Raw genomic sequence first — 13,339 nt, 5'->3', positions numbered from 1 at the left:
GTCTTTATTTTAAAAGAGTGCATCGATGCACTACCAATGCATCGGTGCACATTCAAACAATTTCTGGGTTTTAACCTTGATGCATCGATGCACTATGAATGTGCATTGGTGCACTCTACCCAGAATCCTCTTTTTGAACCCGGAAGTTCATTCATTTTGGATTAAATCCTTCATGTTTCATCCCCTTTTTCATTCTTAACTCTAGTACACATACTTAAACCAATTTATACTCATTTATTTCATCTTAAACCTCAAAGTCCTATCCTTCATATGTAATTCAATAATTACATCAATTTTGCAACATGTTACAAATCCAATTCTATTGCTTCATATCTCTTTCTTAGATTGATGACAAGTCAAATCCAACTTTCGATTCTAGTTATGAACTCTATTCCAAGATTTCATTTAAGAACTTCAAATCTTAAATCTCTCCTAACTCCATCATCCTTTGATGTTAAGATAACTTAAGCTTTCCTTTAGCTTAGTTATCATCTAATGATCAAAACCCAAATATTAAAATTAACAAATAATTAACTAAGTAGAAGACTCACCTTTGAGCTTGGAGTTACGAGAGGAGAGGAAGGAGAAGGAGAAGTTCTGGAGAAATATCTCCCTATATGTTTATCTCTTAATAAAGAGATAAGATAATTATCTTTTAGATAAAAAGACCATTTTACACATTAATTCATTCAATAATTACTAAAACTTTTAGGATTTATCTCCAGATAAATCATTAAACTAATCAATTCTTCTATTTTAACCACTAAATTCTGAAACTTTACTATTTAGTCACTAACCCATAGTTTGGGATGTTACACTTCCTACATTTTTTAACAATATATAATGTTATTGTTCTTATATATCATGTATCAACGTATTTACAAGTTTAATGAAAATATTCTTTTCATGTGCTTTCATTCGTTCTTTGTATTATTTACTATCATTCCTTGACTGTGTGATGTAAGGTTCCTTTTCAGCATTACTCATCGAATTCCATTTCGACCTCACATCTTTTGTCACCTAATATTAAGCATAAACGTTTCTTAATCAATACATTAACACTAAATAATATTCAATGTCAATTTCATTTTACATACCGAACCGCTGTGTGTGTCATCTTCCTTCATCCTTTTGCATTCGGCCATACTATCAACATTTAAAATTTGTAATCAATTTAAAGTTTTTAAATACTTTAATCCAATTACCATTTCAATAATAATAACAAAAAGACTGATACTTACTAGAAGTACATATATCCACCCTTTGGTTGCTTTCCTCCCATTGACTTCATTTTTCCTTCATATATCAGTTTGCACAAATCAAATCAAATCAAATAATGCTTACATACACTTTATTCAATATACAAAAATCAATAACTACTCTTTGTGGTAAAACGGTTGGTCTTCAAAAGAATTTGAATGGCCACTACAACAAGTGTCGGCATATTTATACAACCTAAAATATCATTTTCTATCTATAATATCATTTTTTACCTATTATATCATTTTTTACCTATAAATATTAAATAAAAGTATCGATATCGGTCTCAAATGCTTCTTTACTTCGAAAACCCCAAACAACAACACATAAAATTCCTATTTTCCATTACTGTAATAATAAAAAACTAGGGTTTCAATAACGTACATTTCGATTCGACTGTAGCAACAAACAAACAAAACTTCACGTAGAAACGCCTTCTGAAATGCAACAACAATTACGCTTCGATTTCAAAAACTCTATATATTTTCAGAGGAAATTTAGTTATGTCTTTATATTTACACCGGATATGTTATTTATATTTAATCGATACAACTACCTAAGTGTTGATACTTTTATGTCAAGTGTCGATACTTTCGATAGGATGTTTACCTATTTCTTTGAAAGTATCGATAATTTATTACGCGTACTTATTAAAGTATCGACACTTTCAACATATCCGGTAGTGCTTTACCGGTTTTGTCATTTTGAGATCGGTTTTATCATATTTTTACCTGTTATATTGTTATGGATCTATACATTTTTTTAAAATATCGATTATTTATAGGCGCTATAACTTCTTCTCTTTTAAATTTCAAAAGTGTCGATACTTATATTAAATTATCAACACTTTCAACATATTCGATATATTTATACCTATTTTGTCATTTTTGAGACTTGTTTTGTCATATTTTTACCTGTTATATTATTATAGATCAATACATTTTTTAAAAGTATCGACACTTTATAGGCGCTATAACTTCTTCTCTTTTAAACTCAGAAAGTATCGATACTTATATGAAAGTATCGACACTTTCAACATATCTGGTAGTTATTTACATGTTTTGTCATTTTGAGACCGATTTTGTCATATTTTTAGTTGTTATATTGTTATGGATCGATACATTTTCATAAAGCGTCGACACTTTTTAGGCGCTATAACTTATTCTCTTTTAAATTCAGAAAGTGTCGATACTTATATTAAATTATCGACACTTTCAACATATCCGGTATCTTTTTACTGGTTTTGTCATTTTTAAGACATGTTTTATCATATTTTTACCTGTTATATTGTTATGGATCAATACATTTTCATAAAGTGTCGATACTTTTAGGCACTATAACTTCTTCTCTTTTAAATTCAGAAAGTTTCGATACTTATATTAAATTATCGACACTTTCAATATATCCGGTAGCGTTTTACCGGTTTTATTATTTTGGGACCGGTTTTGTCATATTTTTACCTGTAATATTACTATGGAGCGATACATTTTTCATTTGTATCGACACAAATCGAAAAGCTAAGTTTGCCTTTGCCAAATTTTTTAATATTTTTTCATGATTTAGATCTACTACATTATTATTAAATATATATTTCCGGTAGCGCTAAATTGAATTTATTAAATATATTATAATGTATACAATCCCACAATTAAATCCCAAATAACGAAATTACCTGCGTCTATAAACTTCCTTCTTCCCATTTCAGATTTCAAATTCCGACCACATCCCTTCCTGCATTCTTTTGCATTTTTTTCCTGCAAAATTTGTTTAAAGATAGAGATTTACGGAATCAATGGCGATTTGCTCCTCGAAATGTGGAGTTCTTGGATCTGTTTATTGTTTGGTGCTGGTGCTATTATACGCCAGGATATGCGTATCGGTTAGATCTGATAAGGAAATCCGGGAAAGGTTTTACGGTAACCTGGTGAATTCGTCGTCCACGGGTAACGGGGAAGGGAGTATTGCCAAAATGTTCGATCGGGTTCTTGAGAAGGAGTTCTCCGAAAATGATCAAACTGCAGGTTTGTTTTCCGTACTCACTTTTTTTTCTTCTTCCTGTTTATAGTAATCCCTTTTAAATGTTTGAATCCTTTAATAGGCAATCCGAATAGTTGGATCTTGATCTTTTTGTTGGAGGTTTTGTTAAGTCACCCCAAAAAATGCAGGCTCGGTTTTAAGTTCAAACTTTCAGCAAGAGCTCTCACCTATTCCATCAGTAGTTAAAATAAGGTTTTGCAGAAAAGGGCATTGAAGTAAAAACAATATATAGCCACAAGACCAGTTTGTTTTCTTTTGATTTTATTATGAACAAGAACGAAAAGCATGTGAGGTTATAAAAACCCGCCGTACTGCCAGTGCCACACGCTTATTTCTATCGCGCGTTTTGTCCCTTTGACTTGCATTGAGTCGAACTTGAATTTAAGCAAATTAGAGTCTTCATATCTTTTATGATCATCATTTAGATCTGTGAATGATGTATCATTTGCAGTCAACTTATGAACCTTTATTGGACCTTTTATGCTCGCTGCCTGATAATTTATCTTCTTTCTTCTTCTTTTTTAGGAACTGACGCAAGCAATTTCAATTCTAGTGTAGCTGATCAGCAAGTAGGTTTGGTTCTCCTTTGAAGCCCGTTCCTTTGACTGGAATCCTTTTTAAGTGTTTTGGTGCCAGGGAAACTTGACTAGAATGTTTCCTTTTTAGTTTTAGTCTTTTATGCTAATTTTGATGCCAATGCCCTATTTCTCTTTTAAATTTTTAGTGGACTGGATTTGTGGTTCTGGTTTGAAATCAGATATATAAATCTTCTACTATTTTTGTTTTCTTCAAATCTTTTTCCAAACTTTAGTAGGCCCCCAAAGGAAAAAAGAAGACAATTTACCGAGGGATCTCGAATATGTGTATGATTTGATCATGATACCCAAATATTGGTTGATGTAATCGCTTGTGTTTTAGGTTCCTTTAATTATTCAAGAAAAATTGTGTTTGGATATCATGCATATTAGAATTATATGCCCTTTACTTTTCTTTCATAGGTGACCCATGTGTTTTCTGTGTATTTGTTCATTTTGGTGTCTTTTTAAAGGATACTTCCCGATATGCTTTTCAGGCTGTACTTGAGACTGTAGCTAAAATAACTCATGAGAAGGGGAGGAGAAATGATACGCAAGAGACAAAGTATGGGAGTACATTTTTTTTGGAGGAATAAACATTTAATAAAGTTAATGATTTTTTGATGAGTTGACAAATTTTTCAACATTAAAATTTTCAACAGTGGCACAAAATTATTCCAGATTAACGATGTTTTTTCTCTGGAAAATGAAGATTCTGATGAGACCACAACCTTGATTGATAAAAAGGTGGGTCAATTGTCAGCTTCCCCCTCTGCGTAGCAGGATTAATAGCACAGTTTTATGTTGGTAGGTTTTGCAATTAATTGAATCCTTTCTAATTTGCCTCTCTTTTGATGTTAGGATAATGTGTTTGTAATGTCAAATAGAAAATCTAAGTATCCAGTACTCCAAGTTGATTTGAGGTTAGCATCTTCATCTCCTTTATTTTTGCATTTTATCCTGATCCAGTGTCTGGTTTTCGTATTGCTACAAGTTGGTTGGCATTGTGATGAATAATTGAAAACTATCCTTGGCTTAGTTCTGGTACTCCCCTTGTTTTGATTTTGTATATAATATACAATTTTGAGATTGATTGTTCTATTCTCAAATAAAATGAAGTTTGTGACATACTTTACCACCCTTGTGCAGATTGATATCAGATCTGGTGGTTGTCATAGTCTCTGCTGCCATTGGTGGTATTATTTTTTCATGTCTAGGGCAACCGGTTTGTATATCTAAGATTAGCATTTGCTTTACTTTCTGTCCAATGGCCGCTTTCTTTTTCTTGAGTTTGATATGCAGCTATATCATGAAAGTTGCTAACAGAAGTTGTCTTTCTTTACTTTTGCCAAATCTATGCGCATGTTAGGTTATTGTGGGCTATCTTCTTGCGGGTTCACTTATTGGACCAGGGGGTTTGAAATTCATTAGTGAAATGGTACAGGTATGTCATTTATAATAGCTCGAGCTTCTTGTTTCTTAATAACAGTATTATATGCCTCAATGTTTGAGAATATGCCATTTTCTAATATTGAGATAGCTTTAGGGATGGTACCATGGAGGGGAAACATGCTTTATGAGCCATGCTCAAGACGTTACCTTGAAAGATATTTTCATTTTTTCTTCTTTGTTAATAAATTTCAGACTTTTGGAATTTATATCCTCAAAAATGTGATTTTTCCCTGTTCATTTATTATTGAAAATATTTTCAGCTGATAACAACTAATAATGCCTAAATTAATCTGCAATTCATTCTCTGATGTGTTTTTAACAAAAAAAATAGTCGGTTAGTGATATGATTTTCCTTATTTTTGGTGGTATGCTCTTTCTTCTTTGGTGTTATTTCATTATTGAAAATCTTTTCACCTGATAGCAACTGCTAATGCCCAAATCATATCATCTGAATATTCATTCTCTGATGTGTCTTTTCACAAAAAATTGAAATCAAAGATATGATTTTCCTTTTTTGGTGGTATTCTTTTTCTTCTTTTGTAGGTTGAAACTGTTGCACAGTTTGGTGTTGTCTTTCTTCTTTTTGCTCTTGGGCTAGAGTTTTCTTTGGCGAAGGTAGGATATTTGGCGTGAGTTCTTACTTTCAGATGCTTTAGCATAGAAATTCCTGTATCTTATTTCAAGGAAGCTGTTTCAACTAATTCTTGCTGCAGTTAAAAGTTGTGGGGCCAGTTGCTGTTTTTGGAGGACTGCTTCAAATTGTGATATTTATGTGCTTGTGTGGCATAATTGCAGTGGTAAGGTGTTTCTAGCACTTTTTCCATCTTTTCAGCTAAGAGCACCTGTAAGATGGACACTGAAATAAGACATCTCTTAATCTTGCAGTTATGTGGAGCAAATTTATCTGAGGGTGTATTTGTTGGTTCCTTCCTCTCAATGTCGTCAACTGCAATTGTACTTTTCTGTACTTTTTTATGTTTCTAGTATTTTTCTTTCTTTTTCGTTGCTGTTGGATGCATTTAATAATCATCCATTCTTTCCTTGTATTTTTATCAGGTTGTGAAGTTTTTAGTAGAACGGAATAGCACTAATTCTCTTCATGGTCAAGTTACTATTGGGACTCTAATTTTTCAGGTTGAAGAGAAGTGATGACCTATCAAGTATTATTTAATTATAATTTGGATTCAGAAACTTGATTTTGTTGCTGCATATCCATTCATTACCTTACCTCTGGCCATTTCAGGATTGTGCTGTTGGTTTGTTATTTGCTTTGCTCCCAGTTTTGGGTGGTAGCAGTGGCCTACTACATGGAATGGCATCAATGGGAAAGTTGTAAGTTTCTTTTGTTTTTCCCTGTTATTCTGTTTTCCTTATTGCGGCCCTTCCATTTCTGCCCTTATTTCCAAAATTAGCTTTCCCTCTGTTGTTGGCGGTTGACTTCACTTGAATGGATCTGACACTTGCTGGTGATCAATCTCAGGATATTGGTATTATCAATTTATCTTACTGTTGCATCTCTATTGTCTTGGTCGTTTGTCCCTCGATTCCTAAAGTTAATGATGCAGATATCATCTCAAGTAAGTTGAACATATTTTATCTTTTGTATTATGCAAATTTATTTTAATAAGTCTAAAATTTTAGTCCATTTGGTTTCATTTTATGATCCAGACAAATGAACTTTATCAGCTTGCTGCTGTGGCTTTCTGCTTATTGTCTGCTTGGGTAAGTTTATTTTGCTTGTGATGATTAATACAACTGCTGTATCGCTGCATGCAAAAGTTCCCCATCACCTTCTTAACACTCAAAACTTCTGTAATCTTCACAGTGCAGTGATAAGTTGGGTCTCAGCCTTGAGTTGGGTTCATTTGTTGCTGGGGTTATGATATCTACTACTGATTTTGCGCAGCATACACTAGACCAGGTAATCACTGATTATTGACAAGGCCCCATACCTTCGTATTTTATTTCTTTGCCTTAAAAGGATTCATGGCTATTTAACTTTTCAATTAGTTTCTTAAGAATTTTTAAGGTAAAATTTTGGTAGACATTTGTTGCTATTTAATCTTGGAATTTTTTTAGTGGTTAATATTTTGGTAGACATTGTATAGTGTGCTTTGTGTTTTAGGAGATTGAGTCTAACATACGCTGTGGCTTTATTTCTTTGTTTTGAAAGATTATATTATGAGTCATGTTTCTGTTCTAATAGGAATGACAAAATTATAGGTGGAACCAATTCGCAATCTATTTGCAGCACTCTTCCTTTCTGGTATTGGGATGCTCATTCATGTACATTTTCTGTGGAACCACGTGGATATACTACTGGCCTCTGTTATTCTAGTTATTGTTGTTAAGACTGCTGTTGCCTGTGCGGTTGCCAAGGCTTTTGGATATGGAGTTAGGACATCTTTCCATGTAAGATTGTTTGCTCACTCCTATGCACAAATAACATTTTTTTTTATTACATAATTTGTGCATCCTTTTCAATTTGTTCATCTATCATATAGGTGGGAGTGTTGCTCGCCCAAATTGGGGAATTTGCTTTTGTTCTTCTAAGTCGTGCCTCAAATCTTCACCTTGTTGAGGTACCCCTTTCTTTCGTGCCATGTCAAAATGTGAACGGTTGTCTTTGCATGTCTAAAAAAACTTTTTTTTTATTGTTTATTGATGATTGATCTCCTTTTCCTTTTATCACACGCTTGTCGTTATTGAAATAATGTTTCATAATTCTAGAAAAAAAAAGGAACATTTCACATGCATAAATTGCTGAGGTGCTTGTTGCTCTTCAGTGAAAGCATGATATTCTGGTTCACAAATGTACAATACTGATAGGTTCAGGGATGATTCAAATAGGTCAAATCCAAATTTCTCACTTAAATGGTCAGATTAGATTCTTTGCAACTTTTAGAATCGTTATATAACCCAACATTTAAACCTTTTTTTCAATTAACTAAATAAATGTCAACTTCATCATCATTGTAACTGTTTCTTTGCAAGTACTGACTTCATTTTGGTTGATGATTAAGGGAAAGATGTATCTTCTTCTGCTTGGAACAACAGCTCTTAGCCTGGTAGGTTTCACGTTTTGCAAACAACACTTTGAAGGTTGTTTATAGTTAGCTTTTCTTTCTCCTTTTCATTGCTGCAACATTAATGATGGCGAATTACTTGCGTAGGTAACAACTCCTCTTATGTTCAAATTGATACCATATGTGATGAACTTGGGTGTTCTTCTGCAATGGTTTCCCTCCGACAGCGGCTTACAGAACGAGGTCTCTCTTTTTTTCCACCTTCATGGATATGCACACAAATAGCTTTGCATACAAACACGACCCATCATTTTTTTATGTTCATTTTTCCTTTCAGGAGAAAGTTGCCATCATTGAAGCACATAATAGGTTACACTGACCAATCCTATGTTATGGTAGTCAGGTTATACTTGGGATTCATACTCATTTGCAAGTGTTAGCGGTTTAATATCAGCCCAAAATTCATGGGATGTCTGCTGAGAAGTATCATGCACGTTCATATATGTATTAAATATATTCTTTATAATTCTTTGTATATTGATTTTGCATTTTGAGCACTCAGGACCGAGTCTAATCTTGTCATGTGAGTTGTAACCCTATACACTAATACACAAGATTATATGCCTGGAATCTACTTCTACACTGAAATCAATGTTTGATTTAGAATGAGTTAATTGATGGTTGAATTTGTTTTATCTTCAAAGATTTATATAATCAGGGAATAAAGTTTGATTTAGTCCTTGCATTTGACTACTTTTTCTATAGTGGTCCTAAGTTTTCTTACCACATTAGTCCCTGAAACAAGTTAGTCTCTTCTCTTAATACTGTTAGGTTATATTTTTTTCCCACGTTAGTCCTTGAATTTGTTTATTTTTGGTTCATGTTTGGACCCTAGTATTTCTCATATATATATATACTCAACTTGTCTATTTTTGTTTACCGTTCTTGAATTTGTTTATTTTTGTTTACCGTTCTTCAAACTTGCCTACTTTGATTACTATAACTCGCAATATGTGTATAATAAGACTGGAATTAAGGATGTTAGAGATGCTATTTGCGAAAGTTAAAAAAATTGGTTACTCGAAACTGCTATACTGGATTTTAGTTTCAAATAGCACATTTTGAGATTTTGTTTCCCCTAGCACATGAAGTTTGAATTGGAGTCATTTGTATAAAATTAAGGTCCACGCTTCATGGAACATATTTGATCCATTATTTGACTTGTTCAGACATTGTGATGGAGTTTTGACATCCTAAATTTATTATCTTATCGAAGTTGGATCATGAGTTAAGTTTGTTTTATGAAATGTGATCTTAATTCGGTATTGGTGACTAGAAATATGACTTTATATGCTGCAATATATATTTATTTATTCTATAGCGTGTGTGTATATATATATAAAAAAGGTTAGCATTCACATTTTTTTACTCTTATTTTTTGATTTCTCTCATCTAACTGTTCTAAAAAAAGTGTAAAACTATTAATTTTACACCGAATGTAAGTATATTTCGTTCCATATATATAATGTTATACTTAGTTTGGCAAGACAACCATGGTATGTCAAGATAAGTGAGAGGCAAAGTGACCATCGGAACCGAGCCTGGCGACGGCGAAACACGAAAGCTTTTGGAAACATTAACCATATTGCTTTCAAACAATTAAGATTTTAGAGCGGATGTCATCTATAAGAAATTCGAATTTCATGGTGGACAACAACACTTACATCCGCTATTGTCAGGGACCCAAGTGTCATGAGCTTACTTATAGCTTGCATTGCATATGATGACCAATGATTAATAATAGATCCTGAAATATTTTTAAATGTGGATATATATATATATATAATATAAAATTTGTTATGAGATGAATTCATGCCACATAAAACTAGAAAAGTGTCCATGTCTTTTCTCTACAAGTGTTAGGGTTAACCATCTGGCTTCTTTTCTATGGCCGCGGATGTATTTCTTTTTAGCATGAATACATGTACATTTTAAAATCTAAAATTTTTATATTAATTGTTCACTTTTCTGAAGGTGTTAATCTTAAAATTTAATTTTATATTATCCATACAAAAAACTTATTTTATAATATATATATATATATATATATTAACTTTAAAAAATATTTTTAATCCACTACCGCTTATTTCATGACAAATTATCGTTCTACTTGTAAATAATCCATTACCAAATTAACTTGCTCTATATTACATGTGATTCACGACTAGTCGGACTTAATTCACTTATTCAATCGAAAACTGGTTAATTTAGCAGTTTATCAATGTCATCAAATCGAATTTATCTAATATTGTTCTAAATCAGTCAATTTGAGGATCAAATCAGGTTGTTATCTATACGATTAACTTGTTATGTTTTTTTTTAATGAATCTATTGAGTAACGTTACTGATTAAAGTAAATGTTTTTTTTGAGATCTTGAATTTAAGTAACTGTATTTCTAAAGTGTTTGCGTGTTATTAATAATTAAAAAATATTATGAACAAATATTATCTTATAACCAATTCAGATTATTAAAAAAATTATATTTTTTATTTAAATTTTTTTGATAATTTTTTATTTAAGAAAATACTTAATAAATATCTTTTATAATTTAAATTTATATTTATTCTCCCTACAATATAATATGAGAGTTCAAGAAAAGAAGATTTGAACTCGAAAAAATTTACAATGATATTATAAAGAGTTAATTGTTTCATATGTCTCTAAATTATAATTCTCATTTTAAATTTGTTCTTAAACTTTTGAATAGTCCAATTTCATCCCTAAACTATTATTCTAAATCAATCCTTAAACTTTTGAATATTCTAATTTCATCTCACAACTATGACCCTCTTTATAAATTGATTCCCAAACTTTTGAATATTCCAATTTCACCCCCAAATTCATCAAAATATGCAATTAGTTTCAACCATAGTTTAACCTAAAATTTGTTTTTACAAACATATAATAATATAATTTGGTCTAACAATTTTATTAACAAGGGATGTGATTGGTATATACGTATAGTTTGAGAACAAATTGGAATGTTAATAAAGTTTGGGATCAATTAGAATGAAAGTCATAGTTTATGGGTGAAATTAGAATATTAAAAGGGTTGGGGACTAATTTAAAATGATAGTCATAATTTAAGGATGAAATTAAAACATTTAAAAATTAAAGATCAATTTAAAATGAAAGCCATACTTTATAGACACGTGATGCAATTAACTTCAATATAGAATAAGATGGCATTAAGATAAAAACATAAAAACTCTTTGAACAAGAAAATAATACTACATTCCCGAGAGAAAAGAGAAGGAAACAAAATGCGAAACATTTTTGTTTGATAATTCGGATTAATGTAAGATATTATTTGTTTAAAATATATATTAATTATTTAATAATAATTTTTTATTTTTTAAACAATATGTGTATAAAACATAAAATACTACATAGATTAGAAAAGACAACAAAAATAATACTACTACTTATTGTCTCGCTCTCCCATCAAAGTCAAATCTTCCCTTTTTTTCTCAAATCACAATCTTCTCGTTTCGGGTGGGTCATGACCCTGACCCGCTCCATTCAACACCCTAAAGCCAACGCCATGCGCCTCGTAGTACCTCTCCAGGGCGTGGTCCAAGGAAGAGGAGGCTTAATCTTCGGCTCTCTTATACTTCCTCCAACTGTACCTTAAACGACACCGTTCCTCCAGCTCTCAGTCCGATCCTTCGTCTCCCTCCGCCTCCTCACAGAACCTGCCGGAGATGACCCAAACATCTTCGCGCTCTAATTTACTCTCACGCGGCTCGATTGGACCGGCTCGGTATCTTCCCTCGGAGGATCCGTATGACAGAATTGGTAATCCAGATGGGGTTATCCAACTCGGCTGATACCCGTACATCATGAAGTTGAAAATGATATAAATCTTTTAAAATGACAATCAAATTGCATTTGATCATTGATTTCTCTGTGATACTGATAGAGATTCTTCCCGTGGCTAAACAAGGGAGATGTAAGCGTGCACGGTTTCTCAACGAAGATGCTCCGGTCTAAGTTACTGCAGCAGCTTAACACAGGAAGCTTGTGGTAATTTTCTGAAACAAAGACTAAATGATTTGGAAGCATCAATGTGATGGCAGTTCCAAAGGCAAAGATACAGCAGCAGCAGCCACAGGAGAAGTTTCGGGATTCATTAGGGAAAACAGTAGATATAAAAGTATAAATAGTGCAAATTTTTAAAATTTTGAGGAATTAGAATAGGAAATTTGAACACCTGAGATTCCTTGTTGAAATTTCACCTCAAGAGTTTTCCCCCCCTTCTCTTTCCTTCTCAAAATTTATCGAATGGCTTAGGGTTTGAATGCACTTTTTATTTAATTCTAGGGTAAAATTAGGTAGTTGATTTCACTGTTAAAAATTATAAAATACTCCTTTGACTATAAGACGATATTTTATTGAGTTATTCAATTATTAAAATATATAAAATAATCACTCAACTATTTATATATTTTAAATTCATTTTTTTGTTAAAAATTTAACAATTGTTTGAGATGGACGTTAATATGCTCATAAGGATATGATAAAATCTGACCTCAAAACTATTTGATTCATATTTTGTGAATTAAATATTTATTTACATTATGTCTTCGAGTAAATGTTTAAAATATTATGTCGTCAAGTCAGTGCTTGAAAGTAACAGCGATAGCAATAAAAATTATTAAAATATGATTTTATTATATCTCAGTCAACAAGTTAACGTTCAGACTACTTTCAATTTTTTAACAAAAAATAAATAAATTTAAAACATGTGAATAATTTAATAATCATTTTGTAATTTTTAAAAAGTCAAAAAACTTGATAAAACGCCTTATAGTTAAAGAATTATTTTGTGACTTTTAATAATTTAGAGACTCAACAAAACATCCTATAATCGGGGTATCATTTGTATACTTTACCCATAATTCTAATACATTTCTATTTTCATTTTT

General features: G+C 31.8%; 1 protein-coding gene across 1 annotated transcript; it reads left to right on the top strand.

The window, feature by feature from the left end:
- Nucleotides 1-2,976: 2,976 nt before the first annotated feature.
- LOC120117305 (K(+) efflux antiporter 5-like) lies at nucleotides 2,977-9,024 on the top strand. The gene is made up of 20 exons (XM_039137596.1): nucleotides 2,977-3,281; nucleotides 3,823-3,866; nucleotides 4,370-4,437; nucleotides 4,535-4,619; nucleotides 4,734-4,795; nucleotides 5,022-5,097; nucleotides 5,242-5,316; nucleotides 5,868-5,939; nucleotides 6,038-6,121; nucleotides 6,210-6,278; nucleotides 6,381-6,458; nucleotides 6,568-6,656; nucleotides 6,805-6,901; nucleotides 6,993-7,046; nucleotides 7,150-7,245; nucleotides 7,548-7,736; nucleotides 7,829-7,906; nucleotides 8,348-8,392; nucleotides 8,498-8,593; nucleotides 8,688-9,024. The coding sequence occupies exons 1-20, from the start codon at nucleotides 3,053-3,055 to the stop codon at nucleotides 8,727-8,729; spliced, it is 1,728 nt and encodes a 575-aa protein (XP_038993527.1). The 5' UTR covers nucleotides 2,977-3,052; the 3' UTR covers nucleotides 8,730-9,024.
- The last annotated feature ends 4,315 nt before the right edge of the window (nucleotides 9,025-13,339 follow it).

This window comes from Hibiscus syriacus, unplaced genomic scaffold (genome assembly GCF_006381635.1).
Source record: "Hibiscus syriacus cultivar Baekdansim isolate YM2019G1 unplaced genomic scaffold, ASM638163v2 tig00110319_pilon, whole genome shotgun sequence".
Classification (NCBI taxonomy): domain Eukaryota; kingdom Viridiplantae; phylum Streptophyta; class Magnoliopsida; order Malvales; family Malvaceae; genus Hibiscus; species Hibiscus syriacus.
This window is presented reverse-complemented; position numbering and strand designations above follow the sequence as displayed.

Coding starts and splice junctions, on each gene's coding strand:
- LOC120117305 (XM_039137596.1), top strand. CDS start 3,053: ATGGCGATTTGCTCCTCGAAATGTGGAGTTCTTGGATCTGTTTATTGT. Junction 7,047..7,149: donor TCTGCTTATTGTCTGCTTGG/GTAAGTTTATTT, acceptor TAATCTTCACAG/TGCAGTGATAAGTTGGGTCT. Junction 7,907..8,347: donor CAAATCTTCACCTTGTTGAG/GTACCCCTTTCT, acceptor TTGATGATTAAG/GGAAAGATGTATCTTCTTCT.